A 25,577-nucleotide genomic window follows, 5' to 3' on the forward strand; every position below is an offset into this window, starting at 1 on the left:
GAGGGAAAAGACCTACCAATGTTGTTGGTAATTTCTTGACTGGGTAATATGTAAGACTGTCAATTCCTTCCACTACCAATCTCAGTGGTATGCTACTTTGGGGATTTTGAGAATTCCCTAGATTTTTGATGATCTAGAATAGTATGGTATTCATTTTTTCACAACCTTCAGACAGCCAGGATATGACCTCTTCCAGTAATTTTTTTTTCTTTCTTTTTTGAATCCCTTTGTGGGGTTGTAATTGACTGCTTTGTAAGTATCAGATACTAATAGGTTAATCTTTTATATGTAATTTTTTTCTGTTTAGGATGATTGTTGCATTGTTTTTGTGATGATTAATTCTTTATTCATTCTGTATTCATTTTTATCTTCCTTGGTTAAATTTCTGCAAGGAGTACGTATTTCGTCTCCGTCACAGAGACATCTTCGGGGATTACAAAAACTTTTTGTAACAACACACAAATACAATACAAAGTGAAACTAAAGTCTTATCTTGGTGATGTGCCCTCTATGGACATTTACAGGTAGCCTGGGATGTAAAGAGGGGCTGCAAGGAGTGCTTGATGCTTCCATTTCTTAATAGGCTACTTGGTCTGATTTTGTCAGCTACATGAAGTGGTAGGGATTTTTATTTCAATCTGTTTTTGATTTATTTCTGTTATGTTTGATAGGCCTACAAATAGACTCCATTTAATTTATAAATGTGTTCCATCTCTTTTGGTGGTGATGCTATTTATTCCCCCATCTACCATTTAATCTTATTTTTTCCTAATTCAGTTTTCTCTTGGCATATTTAAGAGGATGGCCAAAGCAGAGTGGGTAGATGGTGTAAAAGAGTGGCGTGGAAAGTTTTCAGGATTTCTGTCACCTGGCAATGGACAGAGAAATGGCAAAGAATGGTGAAACAAGCATTAGACATCAATGGGCACTGATGATGATATTCAAGAGTTATCCCATTTGGCAAAACAGGAGACTGCATTTCACCAAATAATTTGAGTGAAAGGGACTCTCTTTGTCTGACCCTCTTCCCTTTTTATTTCTGTTTATTTCTTTTCTATCTAAATTTATTACTGCTGATCCTATCTCATATTGTATGACTTAATAAGTGAAAAGCTTCTAGCATTTTACATAAGGTCTATTGAGTCAAAGGCTTTCATAATTTATGAAGGCCATGGAAATTGTTATATTATATTCTTTAGTCGTTTTTTTCCCCATTATTTGCTGGTAGATGATCTAAATTTGAGAACGATGTTCTGAAACCTTCCTATTCTTTTAGTTGATGGAAATTTAATATAATTAATTGAATATATTGTCCATATATTAAAGAAGTCAGAATACAAAAACTTAAATGAAAGGTACAAAGTTGGGCTAAAAAATTAGAATAAAGATTCTTTGACTCAACTTTATACCTTTCATGGGAGGTCTCTTAGAATTATGGATTCCATATTCAGGCAGTCTGTCCATCATATTTTTGGTCTGCCAACTGGTCTTTTCATATTTGGTTTCCAGTCTCTTGTTAGTTTACCTGTTCTTTTTGGGTCCATCCTATTAACGTGTTGATTCCAGATTCATTCTGATCTTCTCTTTCTTATCATTTATAGTTGGCATACTTCATAATCTTTGGATTTTTTTTTTTTTATTAACTATTTTTCTTAACATTTTCATTTTGCGTGTTGTATTTTTGATGTTTCTATTCTTGTTTTGCATGCATATGCTAATGTTGGTCAGACTGCTGATTTATATATTCTTACTTTTGTTTATTTTGTTAGATCTATATTTTTTCATATAGTTGAATTTAAATATCCCAAAATTATTTTATTAGCCTTCAAGGATTGTTCTTTTATTCAATCCTGTGTTACATTTTCACTGTTCACAGTTATTCCTAGGTATTTAAATTTCATTATTTGTTCCAGTATTTTTTCATTTAGTTCTAATTTACATATGATTGATTCTTATGCATTTGCCATTGTTTTTGATTTCTCTGTTGATATTTGCATGTTAAAATTGCTGCATATCTGTTGGAGTTTGAATTATTTCTTTTGGAGATCATATTTATCTTCTGCAAGTAAGGCCACACCATGTGCATATCCAACCAAATTAAAATTTTCTTTTTTGATTTTTATTCTATTTAATTTCTGTTTCTTAAATTCTGCTGTTATTTCATCCATGATTATGTTAAATAAACATGGACTTGAAGAATGATCTTGTTTGATCCCTTTCATTATATTTTCTGTGTATTTGCATTCTGATATCTTATTACACATTTTTTGTGTATATATATATATCTTTGATCATTTTTGATAATTTTCAGTGGTATCTTTTTTGATGCTAGTACTTTAAGAGCATTCTGTAATCTGAATTTGTCAAAAGCCTTCTCTGAGTCAATTACACATAAATATTGGTTTGTGAAATTCTATTGCTTTTCATTTATTTGCTCAATAACAAATGCAGCATCAGTACGAAATATTGTTCTTCCCTTACGGAATCCTTGTTGTTCATCACTATAATTTAGTTTTGATTCTAATCCTTCTTTGATAATAAATAAACTTGATGTCAACAAGGTGATAGGATTCGATGACATATCACTATGCATCTTAAGGGAATGTTTCAGGGAATTGGCAGTATCATTGGCATGTCTGTTTAATAAAAGTCTTACAACAGCACAGGTTCCAAGGGAGTGGAAGGAGGGAAAAATTGTTCCACTGTATAAATGTGGTGATAAGGCAAATTATAGGCCAGTCTGTATATCTGGAGTTGTGGTGAAGGTACTGGAGAGATTGGTGAGAGGCAGGATACAGAAATGGGTTGATAACAGCAGTATTTTCTGTGGTTATCAGCATGGGTTTGTTAAGGGGAGATCATATTTCACTAACTTACTTAAGAAGGTGAAAATACCTTGGACAGGGGAGATGCATATACAAGTGTACTTGGATTTTGCAAAGGCTATTGGAATGGGTTTAACTAGAGTTTGCAGATGATACAAAGCTGGGGAGTGCAATGCAGAGTCAAGCAGATGTTATGGCCTTACAAGAGGACTTGAATAGATTGTGAATGGGCAGATAAGTGGAACTGTCAGTTCAAGGTTGCAAAGTGTAGGGTTTGAGATTTGGTATACACTTTCTGGGGAAAGTTTAAAGGAAGTAGAGGAGATGTGAAAGATCTTGGAGTAGTGGTGGACAAGGACCTGAAATTCAGGGGCCACATTGCACAAGTTGTGAAGACATCACATCGGATAATGGCAATGATGTGGAGACCCTGAATGCAGAAATAGAGAGGTTATTATGATGCCATTGTATAAGGCCTTATATGGATTATTGTGCTGAGATTTGGTCGCCGGGTTTTCATGGTGACGAGGATATGTTGGAAAGGGTCCAGAGAACATTCACAGAGATAGTCAGTGGTTTTTGGAATGTGGAGTAAGAGGACAGATTGAAAGAATGCAAGTTGCAAAGCCTCGTAAATAGGAGGAATAGGGGAGGGGACAGATACGATTGAGACATAAGCTAGTCAGGGGTTGTTATCAGCTTGACATGGAAGAGATTTTTCATAGATGGGGAGGGGGGGGGAGAACAAGAGGCTATTGCTGAAAACTATAAGGATGGTGAGAGCAGAGGAGTAGGTTCTTTTTACTGATTCACATTGAATCAGTTTAAAGCACAGTTGGATGAGCATTGTGTGCAATAGTGTGAACCTCCCATGGAGGTCAAATGTTAATAATAATAATAATTCTTGTATATATTTTTAGGGTAGTGCATAATAAGTTTATTCCTTGATAGTATTTTGTTCTGATTTATTCAGATTCTGTTCCCTTTTTAAATATTGGTATTGTAATATTCATTCACCAATTGCTGGGAATCTGTCTTTTCTCATAGATGTTTAATTAAATTTCTCATGTTTTCAGTCATTTCTTTACATCCATACTTTAGCATTTCATTATAAATTCCACCAGTTCCAGATGACTTCCTATTTCTCAATTTTGAGATGACTGATTCTATTAAATTATTATTTATTTCAATTGCATCTGTGTTTTCTGGTTGTAGTATTTCAGACATTTATTTCTTCTTTGCCTTCATATAATTTGATAAGATTTCACATCATTCTCCATACTTGTTTCCGTGCTCCTTGAAAGTCATATTCCAGTTATTTAGGATAACTTTCCCAATATTTTTGCTTTGAGTTATTTTGTTATTTATTCATATTTGGCTATATTAGTTTTATCTTGTACATATTTATTAAATGCAGTTTTGATTTTCCAGTTTGCTTCTGTCCCAGTGCTTCATATGCTGTTTAACAGTCATTTTGAATTTTTTCTAATTATATCTTCATTACTGGTAACATTTTTTTTAAATTGCTCTTTTAGCCTATTTTAGTAAAATAGTTTTTATACTGTCTTCTTGTAATAATTCAACCTTAAATTTATTTCTTTGTTTAGCTTTTTCACTTTATTTAGATTTTGTTGTAATCTAAATTTTCCCATGAATAATCCATGATCATTTCCAGTGTCTACAGATGTTACAACTCAATCCAATATTTCATCCTGTTTCATTGTTGTATTTGTTATTATACAATCTATGGTGGACATTTGTTCTCTGTTATTTCTCCATATTACTTTGTATTGACTTGTGATTATATTGGTATTGTGATATTTTGGATAAATAAAGTATTATTTATCCTAAATTTTTTTTATATGCATGAAACTGGAATAATCTTATTCCGTTTGAGTTGTTTCATTGAATCTTTGGCATGTGCCTAGTATTCATTTTTTTTTTTTTTTCTATCCTTGCCATTTAAGTCTCCTGCCAGTATTATCAATTCAGCAGTTTTCTGTAGCATTTTATAAAATTCTTCAATTTCTATTTTTGGTTTTCTTTTTTCAGTGCTATAGGCACTGATTATATTTAGTTTTTGTTTCTTTGCAATTTTATTTTTATTTTCAGTATTCCTTCATATATTTATTATTATTTCTACACCTGCTTTAGCTCTCTCTACTGTCTTTCTCTTTTAATTTATACATTCCTTTAAATTTCTTTTTTGTTTCTGATATGCAAGTCATTTTGCCTGCAAACTTATTTTTGCTTTAAGGAATGAGTGTTCCAATCCTTAATGTGTTCCATTTCCAGTATCTTTTCTTTGTTCTTTCCTAATTAGATCCATCTGGATAGTCCAGCTGCGTCTTGTATTGTTTCTGTGAGTATTTTAATTTTTCCATCATACAAGCAGGTTGTTAGCCCTATTTGCTAAATCCCCCCCTCCCCCATTTAGCTTGGGCATGTTGAAGTTAATATCTGCATTCATATTCTTGTTGTATGGAACATATCCCTCTTATATCAAAAATATTTTATTTCTAAAATTAAAGATGCAAAAGTAACCCATAATGACATAATAATGATGAGCACTGATGTTGCGTCACTGTTAATTAGTATATCATTCCAAGATACCTTAACATTAATGAAGCAGTTTTCTCCAGATGTTGTAAAACACAAATTGTGTTATAATTTAGCTCACATACAGAGAAACATTTCACCAACAAGAAGAGAACAGCTACAGATAGCACTGCCTCGCTAAACTAGCATATTTCCGTTGGTTCACTTTAAAGAACCAACTTATTGCATTTCTACAACCTCATGCTTAGTACCATTTTGTTGTCAGTACATTTGCCATTAAGTGTGGCTCTAAAAATGAATAAACTCAGATGACTTTTAACAAGATCAATATATAATAGCCATCTGCACATCGGTTTAGTTTACCTTTAATATATATATATATTTTTTAAATCTCTCAACATTTTCTAAAATAAAGAGCCAAAAAACTTCATTTCAAGTGATACAAAAATGATAAAAAAAAAAAAGTGGATATTAAATCCAGCATTATTTCAAAGCCAAATACAGAAACTCGTGCCGGCTGGGGCATCGCCTGGTTAAACAAGGCCCCCGTTGTTTTTGCCAGGGAACTAGGGCTAACAGTGAAAAGTCAGCTACTGGAACAAATCCTAACACACATCCCAAACTCAACATCACCAGAGTTCAAGATTGGTACTATCAACATAAGAAGCCTGAATGGCAAAGAAATGGAGCTAGCTGAGGAAATGGATAAGTACCAGATTGATATAATAGGGATGACTGAAATAAAAAAGGCAAAAACTGGTGAGATCTTTCTGAGCAATAAATACAGAATGTTATATTCAGGCAATGACAATCAAGAAAAAGAAACAGTAGCCATAGTATTCAACACTAAATACGAGGCAATTTCAGGTAGAGTGATGTGGGCAAATATCAGAATGGGGAACTGGACAATGAGACTTATTTGTGCCCAGCAGAGTAGGAAATGATTGTTCAGACTTACAAAAATATTTTGGGAAAATTTGGAGAAAAGAGCAAAGCTAATAATAATGGCAACTACTTGTTGGATTTCTGCTCAGGACATGGATTGGTTATTACTAACGCCATGTTCCAACATAAAAATGTGCACAAATTCACATGGAGAGAAGACGCAAGGAATAAGAAAAGTCTCATTGGCTATGTTATTGTTTATAGTGATGTTTCTGATTGGTGCAAGACACTAGAGTGTACAGAGGATTTGAAATTGGAAATGACCACCATTTAGTCTCGATAAAATTGAATTTCATATTGAAAAGAAGAATATGTAAAAAAGTTTTAAAGCGAATAAAAGTTGAACAGCCTCTCAGATGTGAACTGTAGACTGAAATATACAAACATTATTCAAGAAAAAATGAAAGAGTTTGAGAACAGCAATCAAACCAAAGATTCAGTGGTAAGTCCTGAAGAAAAACACTGTTTGATTCAGTCAGAGAGGCATGTGGTGAGATTGTCTGGAAGGATAGAAAAATCAGAACTCCATGGTGGACACAGGAAGTTAAGGAGGCAGTAAAAGAAAAGAAATCATATCAAAGGTTCCTGGCAAATAAGTCAGGAACTTGTGCTCTTAGAGAATACAGAAACAAATGTAAGAAAGCTAAACACTGTGTAAAACTAGCTAAAAAAGTCATGGGAAGACTTTGGTAAGAACATAGAAAATAAATATCAAGAAGGTGGCAAGGTATTCTGGAGGTTGTTGATAAAGCTCAGAAATGGAAGGAAGAGTGCTGTAAAAAGAATTAGAGATGATTAAGGTGATATGAAAACTGGAGAAAAAGATATCCTTGAAGTATGGAGTAATTACTTCGAAAAATTGCTAAATGAAAGTAGTGGTGATGATAGCATAGTGATAAAAAAAAAAAAAAAAACACTGACCAGGCATGCAATCAGAAATATATATCCATACTTAAAGTAGAAAAAGTCATTAAAAGTCTGAAAATGTGGAAAGCCAGGAGGAGTAGATGATATTCGACCAGAAATGCTATAGTATGGAGATATGTCTTACAGTAGTTGCACTGTATAGTTCAGAGGGATGAATTCCAGATGATTGGAGTAGAGCTCTCATAGTAATCATACATAAAAAGGGAAATAAAACTGAATATGAGAATTACAGAGGTAATATTCACATTCTCACATTTCTCTACTGAGTATTTCTGGTAGGATTTATGTCAGGAACTTGTGTTGTGGAACTTGTTATGCCAATATACTTTAGAAACGCTTGAAAAGGATTGTGGAAGAGAAGCTTGGTGAAGAACAAGCTGGATTAAGGCCAAATAGAGGCTGTCAGGATCAGATTTTCACTTTATGACAAATAGTTGAGAAATCATGGGAATATAACAAAGATCTGTATTTAACTTTTGTAGCTCTGGAAAAAGCATATGACAAGGTGCCAAGAAAGAAGCTATTCAAAACGCAACAGTTTGTATGGTGTCGGTGGGGCATTATATCAAGCAATACTTAGTCTTTATTTGAGTTGTAAGTCAGCAGTTAGAATTGAAGGAATTACAGGAAGATGGTTTAATGTTTAAATCTGGTGTCAGACAAGGATGTACACATTATCCCCTCTCTTATTTATTATCTATATGGATCACATTATGAAGGAAAGTGGTATTAAATCTGATATCAAAATTAGAGATGTTAATGTCAGCTCTTTGCTTTATGCAGATGTTATATTTCTAAATAAATCCGCTACAAGTCTGCAAGATTCCCTGACTAAATTGAATAACTGTTGTAATAGATATGGTATGAAGATCAGCAGTAACAAGACAAAGACAAAGAAAATAGGCAGAAGCCTTGAAAATATCAACTCCATCATGAATGGAGAACCTATAGTACAAGTAAAACATTTTAGCTACTTAGGCATGATTTTTAGTGACTTAAATTTTTGGTAACTTAAATATGGAAATAGACCATGGAATCAACAAAGCTGATATGGTAAGAAGCCAATTGAGTAAATTTATATGGAATAAGAGAGAAATTAGTCAAAACACTAAATTAGCTATATACAAGACAGTGTTCAAACCAATTTTAACTTATAGATCTGAGAGCTGTGTCAGAAGTAAAACACTTGACCAAAGACTAGAGACCACAGATATGAGAATCCTGAGAAAGATTAGGGGCCTGAACAGATGGCATGAATGGCAATAGGATATTAAAAACGAGGATATTAGGAAAGAACTTGACATTGTCAGCATTCAGGAATGCGTTAGCAGAGCTAATCTCAGGTGGTATGGTCACTTAAACAGAATGGGAGAGGAAAGATTAGCAAAACAACTGTTCTCTGCCAGGTTGGCAGGAAAAAGACCTAGAGGAAGACCAAGACATAGGTGGATTGATACGGTAAAAAGTGACTTAGAAGATAGAAATATAAGATCTGATAATAGTTAAGATAAAAAGCCAAACGGCTAGTTTTCTGGCAACCTTAATAGAAATTAACGGGATAAAAATCCCGTGTTGTTTTATAGCCAGTAAGTGAAACTTAAGATTGCATTGCGAACTACGATCTATGAGTTTCATTCCAAAAAACTATCGGCGTAGGCAATTCGAAGCAAAGGTGGAGCAAGATCCCTCACTATTCTTGATATTTTCTCACAGTGTAAAACACAACTCCTAGGAGATGTAATACTGTCATTACATTATGAGGAGAGGTCACTACCCAGACCGGTTTCAACCTTTTTGGAGGTCTCATCAGTGAGTAGGTAGACCTGGAAGATATCAAAGCTTAGTGAAAAGAACTTGCATACCTTCACTATACGAATGCCATAAAGGTGTATTAATATTTATAGTTAAGATAAAAAGTCAAACGGCTAGTTTTCTGGCAACCTTAATAGAAATTACGGGGATAAAAATCCCTTGTTGTTTTATGGCCAGTAAGCGAAACTTAAGATCGCGAACTACGATCTATGGTTGCCAGAAAACTAGCCGTTTGGCTTTTTATCTTAACTATAAATATTAATACACCTTTATGGCATTCGTATAGTGAAGGTATGCAAGTTCTTTTCACTAAGCTTTGATATCTTCCAGGTCTACCTACTCACTGATGAGACCTCCAAAAAGGTTGAAACCGGTGTGGGTAGTGACCTCTCCTCATAATGTAATGAAGTATTACATCTCTTAGGAGCTGTGTTTTACATTGTGAGAAAATATCAAGAATAGTGAGGGAGGGAGCTTGTTCCACCTTTGCTTCGAATTGCCTACGCCGATAGTTTTTCGGCATGAAACTCATAGATCGTAGTTCGCGATCTGAAGTTTCGCTTACTGGCTATAAAACAACAAGGGATTTTTATCCCTTTAATTTCTAAGATCTGTTAATGTTGGAGTCTTGACAGGTAATAGATTGATTTGGAGGAAAATTGTAGATAGGAAGTTGGTAATGATGTAAATTTTTCATGTAGTACTATCATATCCTGTACACTGTATGAAGATAAATGTCAGGAATTTGATAAAAGTTTCATATGAAATTTGACCAGAGAGCTTATGGGAATACACTTGCCGGCATTTAAGAGTTGCCCTAGCCAGAGCTTATAGGAGAGATGATTGCTATGCGCAAGCATCCATATATATTCCTTTCATATCGGTCCATTTTGATAAGATTTCACTGGCCTGACAGCTGTTTCAAATTGGTTGGTTTTCATCAGTATTAGTATTGAAAGAGAGTTTTTTGCTCTTTTAAGGTTTCTGCCTGGTCTCTGATGAAAACCAGCCAGTTTGAAACAGCTGTCAGGCCAGTGAAATTTTACAAAATGAACCAATAGGAGCGGAACATATGGATGCTTGGGCATAGCGATCATCTCTCCTATAAGGTCTGGCTAGGGCAACTCATAAATGCCGGCAAGTGTATTCCTGTAAGCTCTCCGGTCAAATTTTATACGAAGCTTTTATAGTTTCTGTATTCAGCTTTGAAATAATGTTGGATTTAATATCCACTTGATTTTTATAATCTCCTTAATTTTCTGAGCTGTCTTATATTGTCTTCCTGATGGATGGATGTTTCATGTGAATCTGTAGCCTTCATCCATTTAGCCAGAAGTGTGGTGACATCCAAACCCTTGTCCATGGAATCCATTCCATTTGCTCTAATGAAGATCTGATCATATATGATCAGATCTTCATTAAATGACTACCTTTAAATGACTATAATATATTTTATTAATAAGACACTAAATAACTCTCTGCTGAGAATGAAATTTAGGTCCAAAGTGTTTCTTTTTGAAAAAATTGCTCCCATCATGCAAATTCAACTATCTCCTCCTCTCCTGTTCAGAAAAGACATCCCTGGTAGCCTTGTGATATATATAAGATTCCTTGCTAAGGTAAGGACATTAACAGAATTACAGCAGGCTCCAAACTTGCATAGGATGGCTGGATTGAGTGACCACTGCATAACTACTGACTACCATAGAACAAATGATACTGCTCTGCTGCAGTTCTTTTAAATTTGTGAGATTGGATTCAAGAAATTTATGAAGGCTTTGTTGTGTCAAATGTGAACAGGCTTGATTTGTTGTTGATTTCTTGCATTACTTGGGAAATAATTATCTGAAAGATGAATAATTAGTTTGTTCTTAAAATAGGTCATATAGCATATATAAATTTATACTATGTTCAAACAATTTTATACACACTTTTTTTAAAAGAAAAAAGGTTGCTCTTCATTTCCAATGTATTTATATAATTACCTTTCAAAATGGTTTGCTTATTTATATAATTACCTTTCAGAGTGTTCCTTAATGGTTTGCTTATTTATTGTGTTCTGATGATCATGTTACATTAGAGAAATATTAGCTGTTAAATTTTTAATAAACATTGTTTCTGTTTTATTTCATCAAAATAACTCTTTAAAAAATAATAAAAAGCTGACATTTTTAAAGGATTCTAAATGATAGCATTTTTAAAGGAACAGCATATTCTAAATTCTGACCCATCATCTCTAAGCAAAATATTATAATTTTTAGCCATTTTTTTCTTTTAACTTTTTTCAAAAATGTTTGATTTTTGAAGAAAGTTTAATCTGCGAGTCATTAATGGGATTTTAACGTGTCCAGATGTTAAATATAAATGTTTAAACATCGGCTTTGGCTAAGTAATACTTCATATCTACTGAGGTGTAATTAAAAAAATAAACTTCACTATGTTAGCTGTTAAAGGTTTCTATGTTACCATGTAATATATTGTATGTTATTTTAGGGAGAGGAGTATGAAGTTATCGATGATTCACGGGAACACTGGTGGCAAGTGAAAAACAAATTTAAGTGAGTTTGAACATTTTCAAAATAGTTTTGTTGTACTGTATATAGGACAACTGGTTATTTTTCAGATATAACACTTTTTTTTTTTTTATTGTGCAAAAGCATGTCACATTAAAAAAAAAAAAAAAAAAAGCAATAATTTTTTAATTGTTTTTGTGCTCAGTAACAACATAATTATTACAGTTTTTGTTCCCTTACATCAGCGCTTCCCAAACTGTGGGCTGCAGCTCCCTTGGGGGGGGGGGACGTGAAATAATGAAAACAAATTTAAAATGTTTAAGACTAAGTAGATTTTTTTCATCTTAAAAGAAACGTATTTTATTATTATTTTTTTATATTTTAATGGAATAAATCCCACATTGGTGTTAGTTCACAAATTTTGCTTCCTGCATATTTCGGCGCGTAATGAATATTAGTAAATATATGCTTATTGATATAAGTTTCATTTCAAAATATATCTATCTATATAAAAAATATAAGATAATGTACCATGTCAAATGTGTATGTAAGATGCTAAAAATCTAATATTTGCATTTGATTTTTGCAATATTCACTGTGTATGTTTTGTATTGAATATAAATACAATAAATATTATAATAATATATGTCTGTATTAAGATTTTTTTTTTTCTCGATGGGGGCCATAAAATATTTTAGTTTTTCCAAAGGGACCTTTACATCTATAAGTTTGGGAAGTACTGCCTTACATTATAAGGAGAAAGTACTTCTTGCATCTGTGTTTAAAAGTAATTGGATTTTAATCACATTTGATTGAGTCTCTCATCAGTCATTTTATTTTTCTAATGTTGGGTTACTAAACCCAGTCAGTAGTATCTCAGGAATTATGATAATGGAACTAACACTCTGTGACAGACAGACAGACATTGGATAGAAATTAGAAATAGATCTATTCCTAGTGGAAGACTGAAGGAAATGGCTGTCAGATTTTGAAATAAATGGATATAATGAAACAAAATGGAAATAGCAATGATTTTTTTAACAGTGCTAAATAGCAATCTACTAAGGTTAGTTTTTTTCTGTTATAAAATTTTAGTTTTGATGTTTTGGATTGGAGGAAGTGTACACTTTCATCCAGAATGAGACTTAGTTATTCAGACAGCTTACTGGAAATATTTTACATGTTTAGCTAAATAGATTTTCATTTACTATATAAGTCTGAACCAAATCTAAGTCTATTTCCATACAGAATTTAAATGCCAGCTTTTCTTTTCTTAGAATGTTTAGCTTATTCTGTAATGTAATAAAATTACATAAAATCTTAATGTCTTTCTGATTATTAAAACATAATGTCAAGGCAAAAGCTTGTCTAATAAGGACCCTGTATTAAGTTATTGATTTGTTTCAAATATCATGGAAGAAAATAAGGGAAAAAATTAGCAAAAGCTGATCATAAATTATAATATTAAAAATGAAAGAGAAATTAAGAAATGATTAAAAATTACACTGTGGACATTCATTCATTCAGACCATACACAAAATGGGTTGAAACATATCTCTGCATAACAAATAAAAATTGTTATTGCAAAAAAAATAGTTATTAAACTTAAAGAACTGTTTATTTTGATTATATAATGTGAAAGCTAACTGGAAATTAGAACATTTTGAAGATGGATTTTAAATTGATTATAAGGAAGTTTAACTTATGTTGCACTTCTAAGGGCTCATTGCAGGAGAGTTACATAATCCGTGATCTGCACACTATGACATCTACTGCCCTTTAGTGGTACACTAAAGGGTGGTAGATTTCTATTTGATTTCTATAGTGATTTTTATTTCTGAAGATTACAACTGCAAATTTAGATGAATCAGTTTGTGGCAATTTGTATAACTAATAATTTCTAGTAGAAAGTGGGAACACATTCAAATTTTCAAATCAATTGCAAAGGGTCACATGGTAGCACTCAACAGGATAAAAGGCAAAAGGCTGTGCTAAGTGAATTGTGTTTCAAGGAAGCTCTTTTTGTTGAAGGAATAAAGTTGCAAACTTGGATGTCTTGTAATATATCAGACATCATATAGATGATTTCACATGAAGAATCTTGAAGAGCCATGGACTAATGAAAGGCAAATACAGTAAAACCCCGTTTTTATGTTCCCTCAATTTACGTTTTCCTGCCATTTACGTCATTTTCCATTGGTCCCTTCTTAAGGCCCATTCTTACGATATATTGTTTTCCCGCCATTAACAAGTTGATGTGAATGTTATTTCCCGTGATTTGCGTTTTTTTCTCGGGTAGCAATACTGATTTTCGAATAGATTTCTGCAGAAATCTGCGCATTTCTGTCCCCAGATGGCGTTGCTTTCGGCTGTAGTTTTGTTTCCGCCATCACGGTGACTTGCACGCTTGCAGTAGTGATGAGTGATACCGTGATTTTTCACTCACAGCACGAATTGATATTGCAGAATTTCTGCTACGTAATTTAGCGTGTGAAAGTTGCTTTCAAGTTGCGGTGGTGGATTATCCATGTTAGTAACATGGAGAAAAAAGACAGAAAATGTATTTCGGTAGAAGAAAAGATGATAATTCTGTGACGTGTAGATTGGCATGCAGGAACACGTGTGCATTTAGCAAAAGATCTTGGACTCTCCGTATCCACTTTGAACACGATAGTAAAAAAACAGGTCAAGCATTGAACTCAATGCAAAGCAATCTGATGCTGTGTCAAAAAGAATGAAAAGCAAAAACAATCAACAATTAAATATTTTTTTAAATAGATAAATGTAATTGTAAATTCATTTATTTTCAGTTATTAAATTTTGTAATCTAGTATGTAGACTCAGATAGCAGTAAGTCATTTTTTAGCCTTTTTTTAATGTTTTTTTACATTTCCTACTATTTACACTTTTTTTCATCAGTCCCCTGAAAAGTGTAAAAAAAAAGGGTTTTACTGTATATAGACGCTTGGGTGGCACCTATGTCTTTTGAGTAGTTCGCACTAAGGCAACTCGTGAATGTCGAGGAATGTATTCCGCAAGCTCTCTGGTCAACTTACGAAACTCGCATGGTTTCTACATTTGGCTTTGAAATAATGTTGGATCTGATATCCATTTGCTTATGTCATTTTGCATCACCGAACTGATGCCTTTTGGCTCTTTATTTTAGTAATATATTTATTTACTTAGTTGTTGACATTTTGCTGATTTTTTATATTCAACATCTTCAGAGCACAGTATGCAAACAGCAACAATTAGTGAATAGTGGGAATGGTTTAAAATTGTTACCGACAGCAGAAAGAACAAAAGTGTGATCTGGTGCCATTTAGTGATATACAGTGTGATTTTAAAATATTAATTTGCATTTAAAATGAATGTCTCCCAGATTTTTAGTAAATTGATAGAGATTTTTGGAATGTTTTATAGCTGCTGCTGATTACAAAAACAGTCTCTCTGCTTGTAATGACTATGTAGTATACACTGGTTTTTTTCCATCTAATCCTGTGTGAAGGGGCATCTAAACATGATCTGCCAGTCTCAACCCCCTTTCACATAGGAATGTAGCACATAGGAAAGTGCTATATAAAGTAATTACAAGTCAAAGAGACGTGTAACTATAAAACTCTTCCAGCAGCTATAAAACCTCCAAAAACCTCAAGTTATGGCTATAACAGTCATTTTAAAATAAAACGAATACTTGCAAATCTCTCTTTATCCAAGAATAGAGGAAGAATAGAGGATGTCATTTAGGACTTTAGGTCCTTATGTTGTCCAAGATGGCAGTGTGATGGTGTGGTCCTGTTTTTTTCTGGTTTGGCCTTGGACCCCTGTTTATGGTGCCACGAACATTGAACACTGAGAGTTATCTGAACATTCTGGACAATGCAATGCTTCCTGCTTTGTGGCGTTTCTATGTAACCGACCATTGTCTCTTCCAGCAAGACAATGCACCATGTCATGAGGCTGCTGCTGTAATTGGTTTGTTGACATGAATGTCACCACACTTGACTTGCCTCCACAGAGTCCTGATCTCAACCCTATTGAACATCTGTGGGATTAACTGGAGCATCGAGTGAGGTTAAGGGATGTCTGCCCCACAACAGTCCAGGACCTCGTTACATGCTTACATGAAAAATGGTCCAAAATTCTAATTGATTGCTTATCATATGCTTGTGTAAAGTATGCCCCATAGGATTGCTGCAGACAGGGGGTGCCCTAGGACTTTTTTTTTTGTTCCTCACGCTATGGTGTCCATTAACTTCTTTCCAAGCAGTATGTGTGTGGATATATAGCATGTTAATTCCAAGGTTTTTTTTCAGAATTTTTGTTTAAAACTATTTATGAACTTTCTTCATGGTGTAGAAAATATCTCAAAAGTAATGTTTCTTATTTTGAGTTTATAAATGTAACATTTCCTTTTAAAAATATGCATTATATGAACATATGAATGGGTTGGTTTCTGTGATAAGTGAAGTATATAGTGATTCTGTTTTATGATTATACCACTGTGTGTTGTCCGACATCAAAAAGAAACAAAGGTAGTCATTGCAATCAGTAATTCTTTGCCCCCCTCCCCCATCTCTAGGATTGCATTGAAGAGTAGTGGATCACTTATCCACTACATTCAAGTGACCTTTATTTTGCTTACATTTGCAATGTCTTAATTTCTCAACAGTACTTTGTTCACCATCACTCAACAAATCCCTGTCAATTTCTTGCAGCCCAGTTCCAGCATGCATTTTGCTTTACACTTTGAATTAGCAACCATTATCATTTAGTCAGTCAGTAGTCTGCCTGTTTACATCATCATGGAGGATCTATGTATCATTTTTGTTAACTATTGTTTTCCCCCCCCCCCCCTCTTTCCATAAGTTTCAGAGCATATGCAAATAACTGGATATATCTTCTCAAATTATTCTAAGTATCGTGAATGCATAAATTAAATAGCCCTGTGTCACACCACTAGCGACCTACCCTCTCTCTGATTCTGCCATATATGTACACACATAGCATTTATTTACTATATAGGCCTTGAAGTTTCTCGTGTGTCTGGGAGTGATATATGTAAATGCTACTTTTTGATGTCTGTCCATCTGCCTCCATTTTAATTCATGTAACCAGATTTCTATTCATCTCCATTTGTCAGATGCCTTTGCAAAGTTGAGCAGTATCATGATGCATCCATTCTATTACCCATATCAGCTGTCACTTTATTATAGAATGTAAATTACTAAGGCAAGACCTGCTCTTCACAAATCTATGCTATGCTGATATTCAAAATATTATAAGAATAAATATTTTGAATATCAGCTCCTTAATTATTTCTCTTCATTTTTGAGTATAACCTCATCTCCTTTTTTCTCTGCTCATATATCATCAGCTTTCTTCTCTTCCTCTCTGGAATTTTGTTGAATTTTTTTTAAGATGTATATTTCTTTGACATTTCTTGTAATAATAGAAATGACACTTTTTCATGTTACAGTGAAATTGGATACATTCCGAGTAATTATGTGGAGGAAAAAGCTTCTATGGGTTTGCTTCAGTATGAGTAAGTATTACAGAAACATTTCTAGCAATTTTTATATTTGTTATTAATTAGCTTCTGTTCATTTTTGGAATGGTATTAACTATATATATATATATATATATTCCCCTATCCCCCTTACATGCATTGCTACACACTTGAGTTTGGATATTTGTGAATTTCATTATTTCACTACTTAGAGCATTGTATATTTTGGTTGAGTGATCGTACCACTCTCCATAATAGTCAGTAGCAGTAGTGAATTGGGAAGATCTGGGTTTGAACCCTCTACATTTAATTTGACATATTCTCTAATCTTGGGTGAATATAAAAAATATAAAAATATTTAAAATATTATATATAAAAAAAGGCCACTCATGGTGAGATGACATTAATCAAATGTCTGAGTTAAAATTGACCCTCTTGTACTTGTTTCATGCTAACTATCCATAACTATTTAGCTTGATTAAAATAGCTTACTTACACATTAATTTTCATCTTTTCTCACATTAACATTGTCAAATTACACTAATCTTTAGTGAGCAAATGCAACACAAAGCTCATAATGTGTATTATGTTCCCAAAACTAATGTCTTCATTTTTCATTGTCTGAATTGTCTTATTCCCGTACCGCTTCACGCCTCACCACTAGTCGTATCTTTCAGGTGCCGGCCACATTCGCCAGTGTCAAACATGCTGTGAACAAGCACTGTCGTGTTTCGTGCAGTCTCTGTTCATACATGATTTTTATAGTCTACAAACCTTGCGATTGCTTAATGTTATATTCTTGATAAAAATTTTATCATATAAAAAATAATAATGTCATCCAAAAGAAGCAAGTCTGATTCTTCTACTGCTAGCAAGAAAAGAAAAACATTGACTTTGGAAACAAAACTCAACATTATTAAGGATTTTGAAGGCAGAATGAAAATTTGTGAGTTAGCAAAGAAGTTTGATCTAGAGGAATCCACAGTGAGAACAATCATAAAAGAAAGGTTTACAGATTTTGGAGGACATAGATTCTAATGAGGGATGAATTGTAGCCACAAGGCAAGGAATAAAAAAATCATTAGCTTGCTATGAAGAAATTTTGCGTGACAAGAAAAAGACATTATGCCATCAGACGAATCTATTAGATTTTATGAAACCATCGACATCGAAATAACTTTCTTTTTTTTATGTATGAAAAACTACAATTATGATTATATTTCTTAAAAAATATAGGTGTTTTTGTAAACCTTTGGTCCCAATTGTATGTTTGTATATATAAATTACATGCAAAATTATACCCCGAGTTACGCGAATTCGACTTACGCGCTTTTTGTTGGTTCCACCTACCGCCTAACTTCGTAGTTTGACTGTAATATAAAAATTTAAGGTGTTAACAGCCAAAATCTCCATAGAAAATTTCCACAACAAAGATCTGTGAGTAAACTTCTATGGATTATTTTCTGTTGACAAAATGATCAGGCAATCCAATGAAAAACATTGACAAAGGAGTTTGATACTGTTTCATTCCTTTCATATTTATAGCTTAAAGTAGTGTGTATGTATTAATTGCAGATTTTTGGTAATTTATATTGCAGCAAACTTTCACCCTAATAAACTTTGTTAGTTTGCGATTTGCAGATGTTAACTTGAGAATTTTTTCCCTGAAAAAAAAAAAACTTAGAATTTTGTAGAGAGAGCATTCTCGTGTATTTTCATGGCAATATAATTTATTTCACATAATTTATATTGGTGCAGTAATTTAAATTAAACTGGAAAAAAATTTTAGAAAATTAGTGGAAATGAGTAGTTGCTTATGTAGTATTTGCTACTAACTCCTATTCCATTCAACTGCTTTATATTAAGCACTTGAATAGGATATGTCAAAATATATTTTAACATGTATACAAAGTTATTACTTCACTGTAATAATTTGATAGGCTGCATGAAGAAAGAAAAGAAAATCAGACCATTGCAGAAATTCAACATTAATTTGATGGTGCAAGATGAACAAGTGAAAAGAGTAAAATCAAATGAAGTCAAAAATAAACATACTATAATTTATTATAGTATGTTTAATATGTAAATATTTAAAATAGAGCATGAATAGATTAAATGCTCTATTAAAATTTGGTTTATTGTACTCCAAATTACTTACTCATAACAGGGCTTTAGTTATGCCCTAATGGAAGGTGTTGAATGATTGTTTAGAAATTTATCATAAATTGAGAAAAATTTTTTTTTTTTTTTTTAATGTAAATCAAAAAAATATTCTTACTGTGTCTGTCAGTTTTAAAGTAAATCATGTTGAACTATATGTTTAATACTTATATCAGTGACTATGTAAATTTGAGCTCCCTTAATAAATCAATGTTATTTTAGTTGGTATGCAGGAGACATGTCACGGCAACGGTGTGAGTTGCTTCTGCGGACTGAAAATAAAGAAGGTACATTTGTGGTTCGTAATTCTTCAACTAAAGGACTGATTACTTTGTCATTGTTTACTAAAGTGTAAGTATTTTTTTTTCTTTCTTAGTATATTTTCATATATAATTTACAGGTCCCCATTTTTGTCATTCTAGTCCAGTTCAGAATTTTGTCTTCCAGAAATTTTTCAATGTGTTCTATATTATTCATTCTATTTTAGTTGTAAATTGATAGCAGACACAGAATTAACTATATATGTAGCAAGAATCATTATTTTCATATGTAATTCTTGTTATGAATTTGTTACTTTATCAAGAATAACATCAGCACTTCTCTGGTGTTAGCAGTAAAGCAAGATCAAGAATTCTTCCCACCTGAGTAAAAATAGTGACACATTGATTTTTGAACTTTAAGACTACTCCTTAGTTGCCTCAAGTAGCAACTATTTTATGCAGTTAGGCTGTTTCTTCTTCCTCCTCATTTTATTTATAATGGACATTTGGAATCATCGAAAAATTTATTACCAATGATTCTCATAACTAGTTAAATACCTAGAAAGATAAAAAAAATTCCCAAATCAAATTGCAAACAATATAATTTATTTTGCATAATTTATATTGGTGCAGTAATTTAAATTAAACTGGAAAAAAATTTTAGAAAATTAGTGGAAATGAGTAGTTGCTTATGTAGTATTTGCTACTAACTCCTATTCCATTCAACTGCTTTATATTAAGCACTTGAATAGGATATGTCAAAATATATTTTAACATGTATACAAAGTTATTACTTCACTGTAATAATTTGATAGGCTGCATGAAGAAAGAAAAGAAAATCAGACCATTGCAGAAATTCAACATTAATTTGATGGTGCAAGATGAACAAGTGAAAAGAGTAAAATCAAATGAGTCAAAAATAATCATACTATAATTTATTAGTGTTTATTTTTTTGATTCGAGTTGATTGATAATGAGTTTGCTATAATTTCATGTTAACTTTAATTGTTAATCAACAAGCTATTGCAGTTGAGCACAAATGATTATCCACATTGGCAGATTGCATTATTTAGGAAGAACTGCAGTGTTTATTGTAGTGAAAATAATGCTTTCATTACGACTGGAAAATATTAATATATTTAAACATTGCATTGATTGTACATGCAAAATTGCTGAAAAATTAATTTTTGTGAACAGTTATCATTTTAATTTATATAAATGCCACTAATTTTTTTTATCCTTATGTATCAAAATTTGATACATAATGATAAATATAATGTGTACTATGTTCTCTGAGTTTTAGGAAAAGGGTAAATGGCAAGTTAATATTTTTTTAAAAATCAGTTCCATCTACAAGGTGGAACTGATTTTATTATCATGGGTGAGCACATGTTAGATAATTTGGAAACTACAGACTAACCACTTTTTTCAGGCTGCTTGGAGGGGTGGGGGTCTTACACCAGGCAATGAAAATCATCTATGTCACATTGAGATTCCAACACATGCTATGTTGGCTAGAGAGCAGAGAATGTCTATTTGGCCAATCCGATTGACAAGCATAATAGCTTACTACAAGCATAATTCTGCCTCATTTCTCCATTTGACGGTTTGGTTAACCAAAGGTTCCTTTACACAGTACTATACTATACTATACAGGCAGTCAGTTGATATGCTAATCCATTCAAAGGTTGGTTAAATGGGACTTTAGCTATTTGAAGATTAGATATTTGAAAGAGGGGGTGCTTACGAGTCAAAACTGTATAACTGATAGGAGACCTCCACATAGCCTTTAAAGGAATGTGGAGAACAAACCTGGCTTCTGACACAATGTCCAATCCTCACCTTCTTGTGATGCACCCTGTTAGGTATCTACCTGGATACTGAACGAACAAGGATGGGCTAGCAATTTGGGATTTAGCCGACCAAATTGTATTCTTATTGGTTTAAACCAAAATATATAATGATGGTACAACATGACAGAATTTCATGCCGGCTGGGGCGTTACCTGGTTAAACAAAGCCCCCCCCCCCCGTTGTTTTCGCCAGGGAACCAGTATGAACAGCGAAAAGGCAACTACTAGAACAAATCCTAAAATATACCCCAACTCAACATCACCAGAGTTCAAGATTGGTACTATTAACATAAGAAGCCTGAATGGTGAAGAAATGGAGCTAGCTGAGGAATTCAATAAGTACCAGATCGACATAATAGGAGTGACTGAAACAAAAACAAAAAAAAAAAAAAAAAAAACTGGCGAGATCTTTCTGAGCAATAAATACAAAATGTAATATTCATGCAATAACAATCAAGGAAAAGGAGTAGCCATAGTATTCAACACTAAATACGAGGTTAATCTTCTTGAATGGCAGGCAGTTTCAAGTAGAGTGATGTGGGGAACTGGACAATGAGACTTATTTGTGCCTATGGTCCCACAGAAGGTTCTACTAAGGTAGCAAGTGGAGGAATTTTTTGAGGCTTTTAGAGAGAGCAACTGACACAATGAAAAAGGAAAAGTTGGTCCTTGTTGGGGATCTAAATAGCAGAATACAAAAAATATTTTGGGAAATTTTGGAGAAAAGAGCAAAGCTAATACAAATGGCAAATACCTGTTGGATTTCTGCTCAGGACATGGACACTGGTTATTACTAACACCATGTTCCAACATAAAAATGTGCACAAATTCACATGGAGAGAAGAGGCAAGGAATAAGAACAGTGTCATTGACTATGTTATTGTCAATAGTGATGTTTTCTTGCCTGGTGCAGGACACCAGAGTTTACAGAGGATTTGAAATTGGAAGTGATGACTATTTAGTATTGAGCAAGATAAAATCTAATTTCATATTGAAAAGAATAAGATGTAAGAAAGTTTTAAAGCGAATAAAAGTTGAGCAGCTCTAAGATGTGAACTATAGACTAAAATACACAAAGATTATTGAAGAAAAAATGAAAGAGTTTGAGAACAGCAACCAAACCTTGGAGATTCAGTGGTAAGTCCTGAAGAAAACACTGTTTGATTCAGCCAGAGAGGACATGTGGTGAGGTTGTCTGGAAGGATAGAAATATCAGAACTCCATTTTGGACACAGGAAGTTAAGGAGGCAATAAAGGAAGGATATCAAAAGTTCCTGGCAAATAAGTCAGCTTGTGCTCTTAGAGAATACAGAGACAGTTGTAAGAAAGCTAAACAATGTGTAAACTAGCTAAACAAAGATATTCTGGTAAGATGTTCTGGAGGTTGTTGAAGAAGCTCAGAAATGGAGGAAAGAGTGCCATAAAAAGAATTAGAGATGATAAAGGTGACATGATAACAGGAGAAATATATATCCTTGAAGTATGGAGTAATTACTTCAAAAAATTGCTAAATGAAACAGTCAGTGATAGCACACTGGTAAAAAAAACACTCAACAGGGATGCAGTCAGGAATACATATCGATATTTGAAGTAGAAAAAGCCATCAAAAGCCTGAAATGTGGAAAGCAGGAGGAATAGATGATATTCGACTAGAAATGCTAAAGTATGGAGATATGTCTTACAGTGGCTGCACTGCATAATTCAGAGGGTCTGGACAGAGGGATGAATTCAAGATGATTGAAGTAGAGCTCTCATAGTACCCATATATAAAAAGGGAAATGAAACTCAATGTGAGAATTACAGAGGCATTTCCCTACTGATGTTCCTGGTAAGATTTATGCAAGTACACTTGAGAAATGGTTGAGAAGAAAAGCTTGGTGAAGAACAAGCTGGATTCAGGCCAAATAGAGGCTGTCAGGATCAGATCTTCACTTTACGACAAAGTTGAGAAATCATGGGAATATAACAAAGATCTGTATTCATCATCATCATCAAATTCCTGCCATGTATCCTCAAGGGGGTGTACAGGATATGATAGTACTACATGAAAAAAATTACATCATTATTAATTTCCTATCTACAATTTTCCTCCAAATCAGTCTGTTACTTGTCAAGACTCCAGTATTATCAGATCTTATATTTCTATCGTCTAAAGCACTTTGCACCGTATCAATCCACCTATATCTTGGTCTTCCTCTGGGTTATTTTTCTGCCAACCTGGCAGAGAACACTTGTTTTGCTAATCTTTCCTCGCCCATTCTGTTTAAGTGACCATATACCACCTGAGATTAGCTCTACTAACGAATTCCTGGATGCTGACAATGTCAAGTCCTTTCCTAATATCCTCGTTTTTAATATGATATTGCCATTGATGCCATCTGTTCACACCTATAATCTTTCTCAGGACTCTCATATCTGTGGTCTCTAGTCTTTGGTCAAGTATTTTACTTCTGACCCAGCTCTCAGATCCATAAGTTAAAACTGGTTTGATCACTGTCTTGTATACAGCTAATATAGTGTTCCGACTAATTTCTCTCTTATTCCATATGAATTTATTCAATTGACTTCCCACCATACCAGCTTTGCTGATTCTGTTGTCTATTTCTATATTTAATTTACCATCTTCAGTAAAAATCGTGCCTAAATAGCTGAAATGTTTTACTTGTTCCACAGGGTCTCTATTCACAACACAGTTGACATTTTCAATGATTCTGCCTATTTTCATTGTCTTTGTCTTTTTATTGCTGACCTTCATACCATATCTATTACAACAGCTATTCAATTTAGTCAGAGAATCTTGCAGACTTGTAGCGGATTTATTTAGAAGTATAACATCATCCGCATAAAGCAAAGAGCTGACATTAACATCTCCAATTTTGATATCTGTATTTAAGTTTTGTTAATCTGGAAAAGGCATATGACAAGGTTCCAAGAGAGAAGCTATTCCAAATGCTACAGTTGTATGGTGTTAATGGGGCATTATATCAAGCAATACTTAGTCTTTATTTGGGATGTAAATCAGTAGTTAGAATTGAAGGAAGTACAGGAAGATGGTTTAATGTTAAATCTGGTGTGAGACAAGGATATACATTATCCCCCCTATGTTATTCATTATCTATATGGATCACATTATGAAGGAAAGTGGTATTAAACATGATATTGAAATTGGAGCTGTTAACGTCAGCTCTTTGCTTTATGCAGACGATGTTATACTTCTAAATAAATCCGCTACAAATCTGCAAGATTCCCTGACTAAATCGAATAACTGTTGTAATAGATTATGGTATGAAGGTCAACAATAAAAAGAAAAGACAATGAAAATAGGCAGAATTGCTGAAAATGTCAACTGCGTTGTGAACGGAGAACTTGTGGAACAAGTAAAACATTTCAGCTACTTAGGCACGATTTTTAGTGAAGATGGTAAATTAAATATGGAAATAGACAACAGAATCAACAAAGCTGGTATGTAGGAAGTTTGAATAAATTCATTTGGTATAAGAGAGAAATTAGTCGGAACACTAAATTAGCTGTATACAAGACAGTGTTCAAACCAGTTTTAACTCATGAATCTGAGAGCTGGGTCAGAAGTAAAACTCTTGATCAAAGACTAGAGATCGCAGATATGAGAGTCCTGAGAAAGATTAGAGGCGTGAACAGATGGCATCAATGGCAATATCATATTAAAAACAAGGATATTAGGAAAGAACTTGACATTGTCAGCATCCAGGAATGTGTTAGCAGAGCTAATCTCAGGTGGTATGGTCACTTAAATAGAATGAGTGAGGAAAGATTAGCAAAACAAGTGTTCTCTGCCAGGTTGGTAGGAAAACGAAGTGTACAAAGTGCCTTATACGATAGAAATATAAGATCTAATAATGTTGGAGTCTTGACAAGTAACAGACTGATTTGGAAGAAAATTGTAGATAGGAAGTTAGTAATGATGTAAATTTTTCATGTAGTACTATCATATCCTGTACATGGCTGGAATTTGATGATGATGAAAGAACTGAAGTAAGAGTCTTCTTCAACCTTCTGGTTCTGTCCACTGCTGGATGAAGGTCTTTCCCCATGATTTTCCAGATCACTCTGTTTTCTGCCTCTCCCATCCATCTCACTCCTGCAATTTGTTCCAGTTCATCTCTCCACCTTCTTTTGGGTCTTCCTCTTTGTCTTGCTCCATCCATTGGTCTCCACTCTGTTGTTTTTCTAGTCCAT

The 25,577-nt window shown here is 33.5% G+C and overlaps 1 protein-coding gene across 4 annotated transcripts in view; it reads left to right on the forward strand.

Moving 5' to 3' along the window:
- Positions 1-25,577, forward strand: part of LOC150100243 (tyrosine-protein kinase Btk-like) — a 152,945-nt gene that overhangs the window by 72,395 nt on the left and 54,973 nt on the right. For all 4 annotated transcript variants that reach the window (XM_090402576.1, XM_090402573.1, XM_090402574.1 and 1 more), the window contains exons 8-10: positions 11,562-11,626; positions 17,061-17,126; positions 19,473-19,601. In XM_090402576.1, coding sequence (XP_090258702.1) covers positions 11,562-11,626; positions 17,061-17,126; positions 19,473-19,601 — 260 coding nt within the window. The remainder of the gene's footprint in view (positions 1-11,561; positions 11,627-17,060; positions 17,127-19,472; positions 19,602-25,577) is intronic.

This window comes from Typopeltis vanoorti, chromosome 13 (genome assembly GCF_054136105.1).
Source record: "Typopeltis vanoorti isolate ZY-2024b chromosome 13, IOZ_Tvanoo_1.0, whole genome shotgun sequence".
NCBI classification, from domain to species: domain Eukaryota; kingdom Metazoa; phylum Arthropoda; class Arachnida; order Uropygi; family Thelyphonidae; genus Typopeltis; species Typopeltis vanoorti.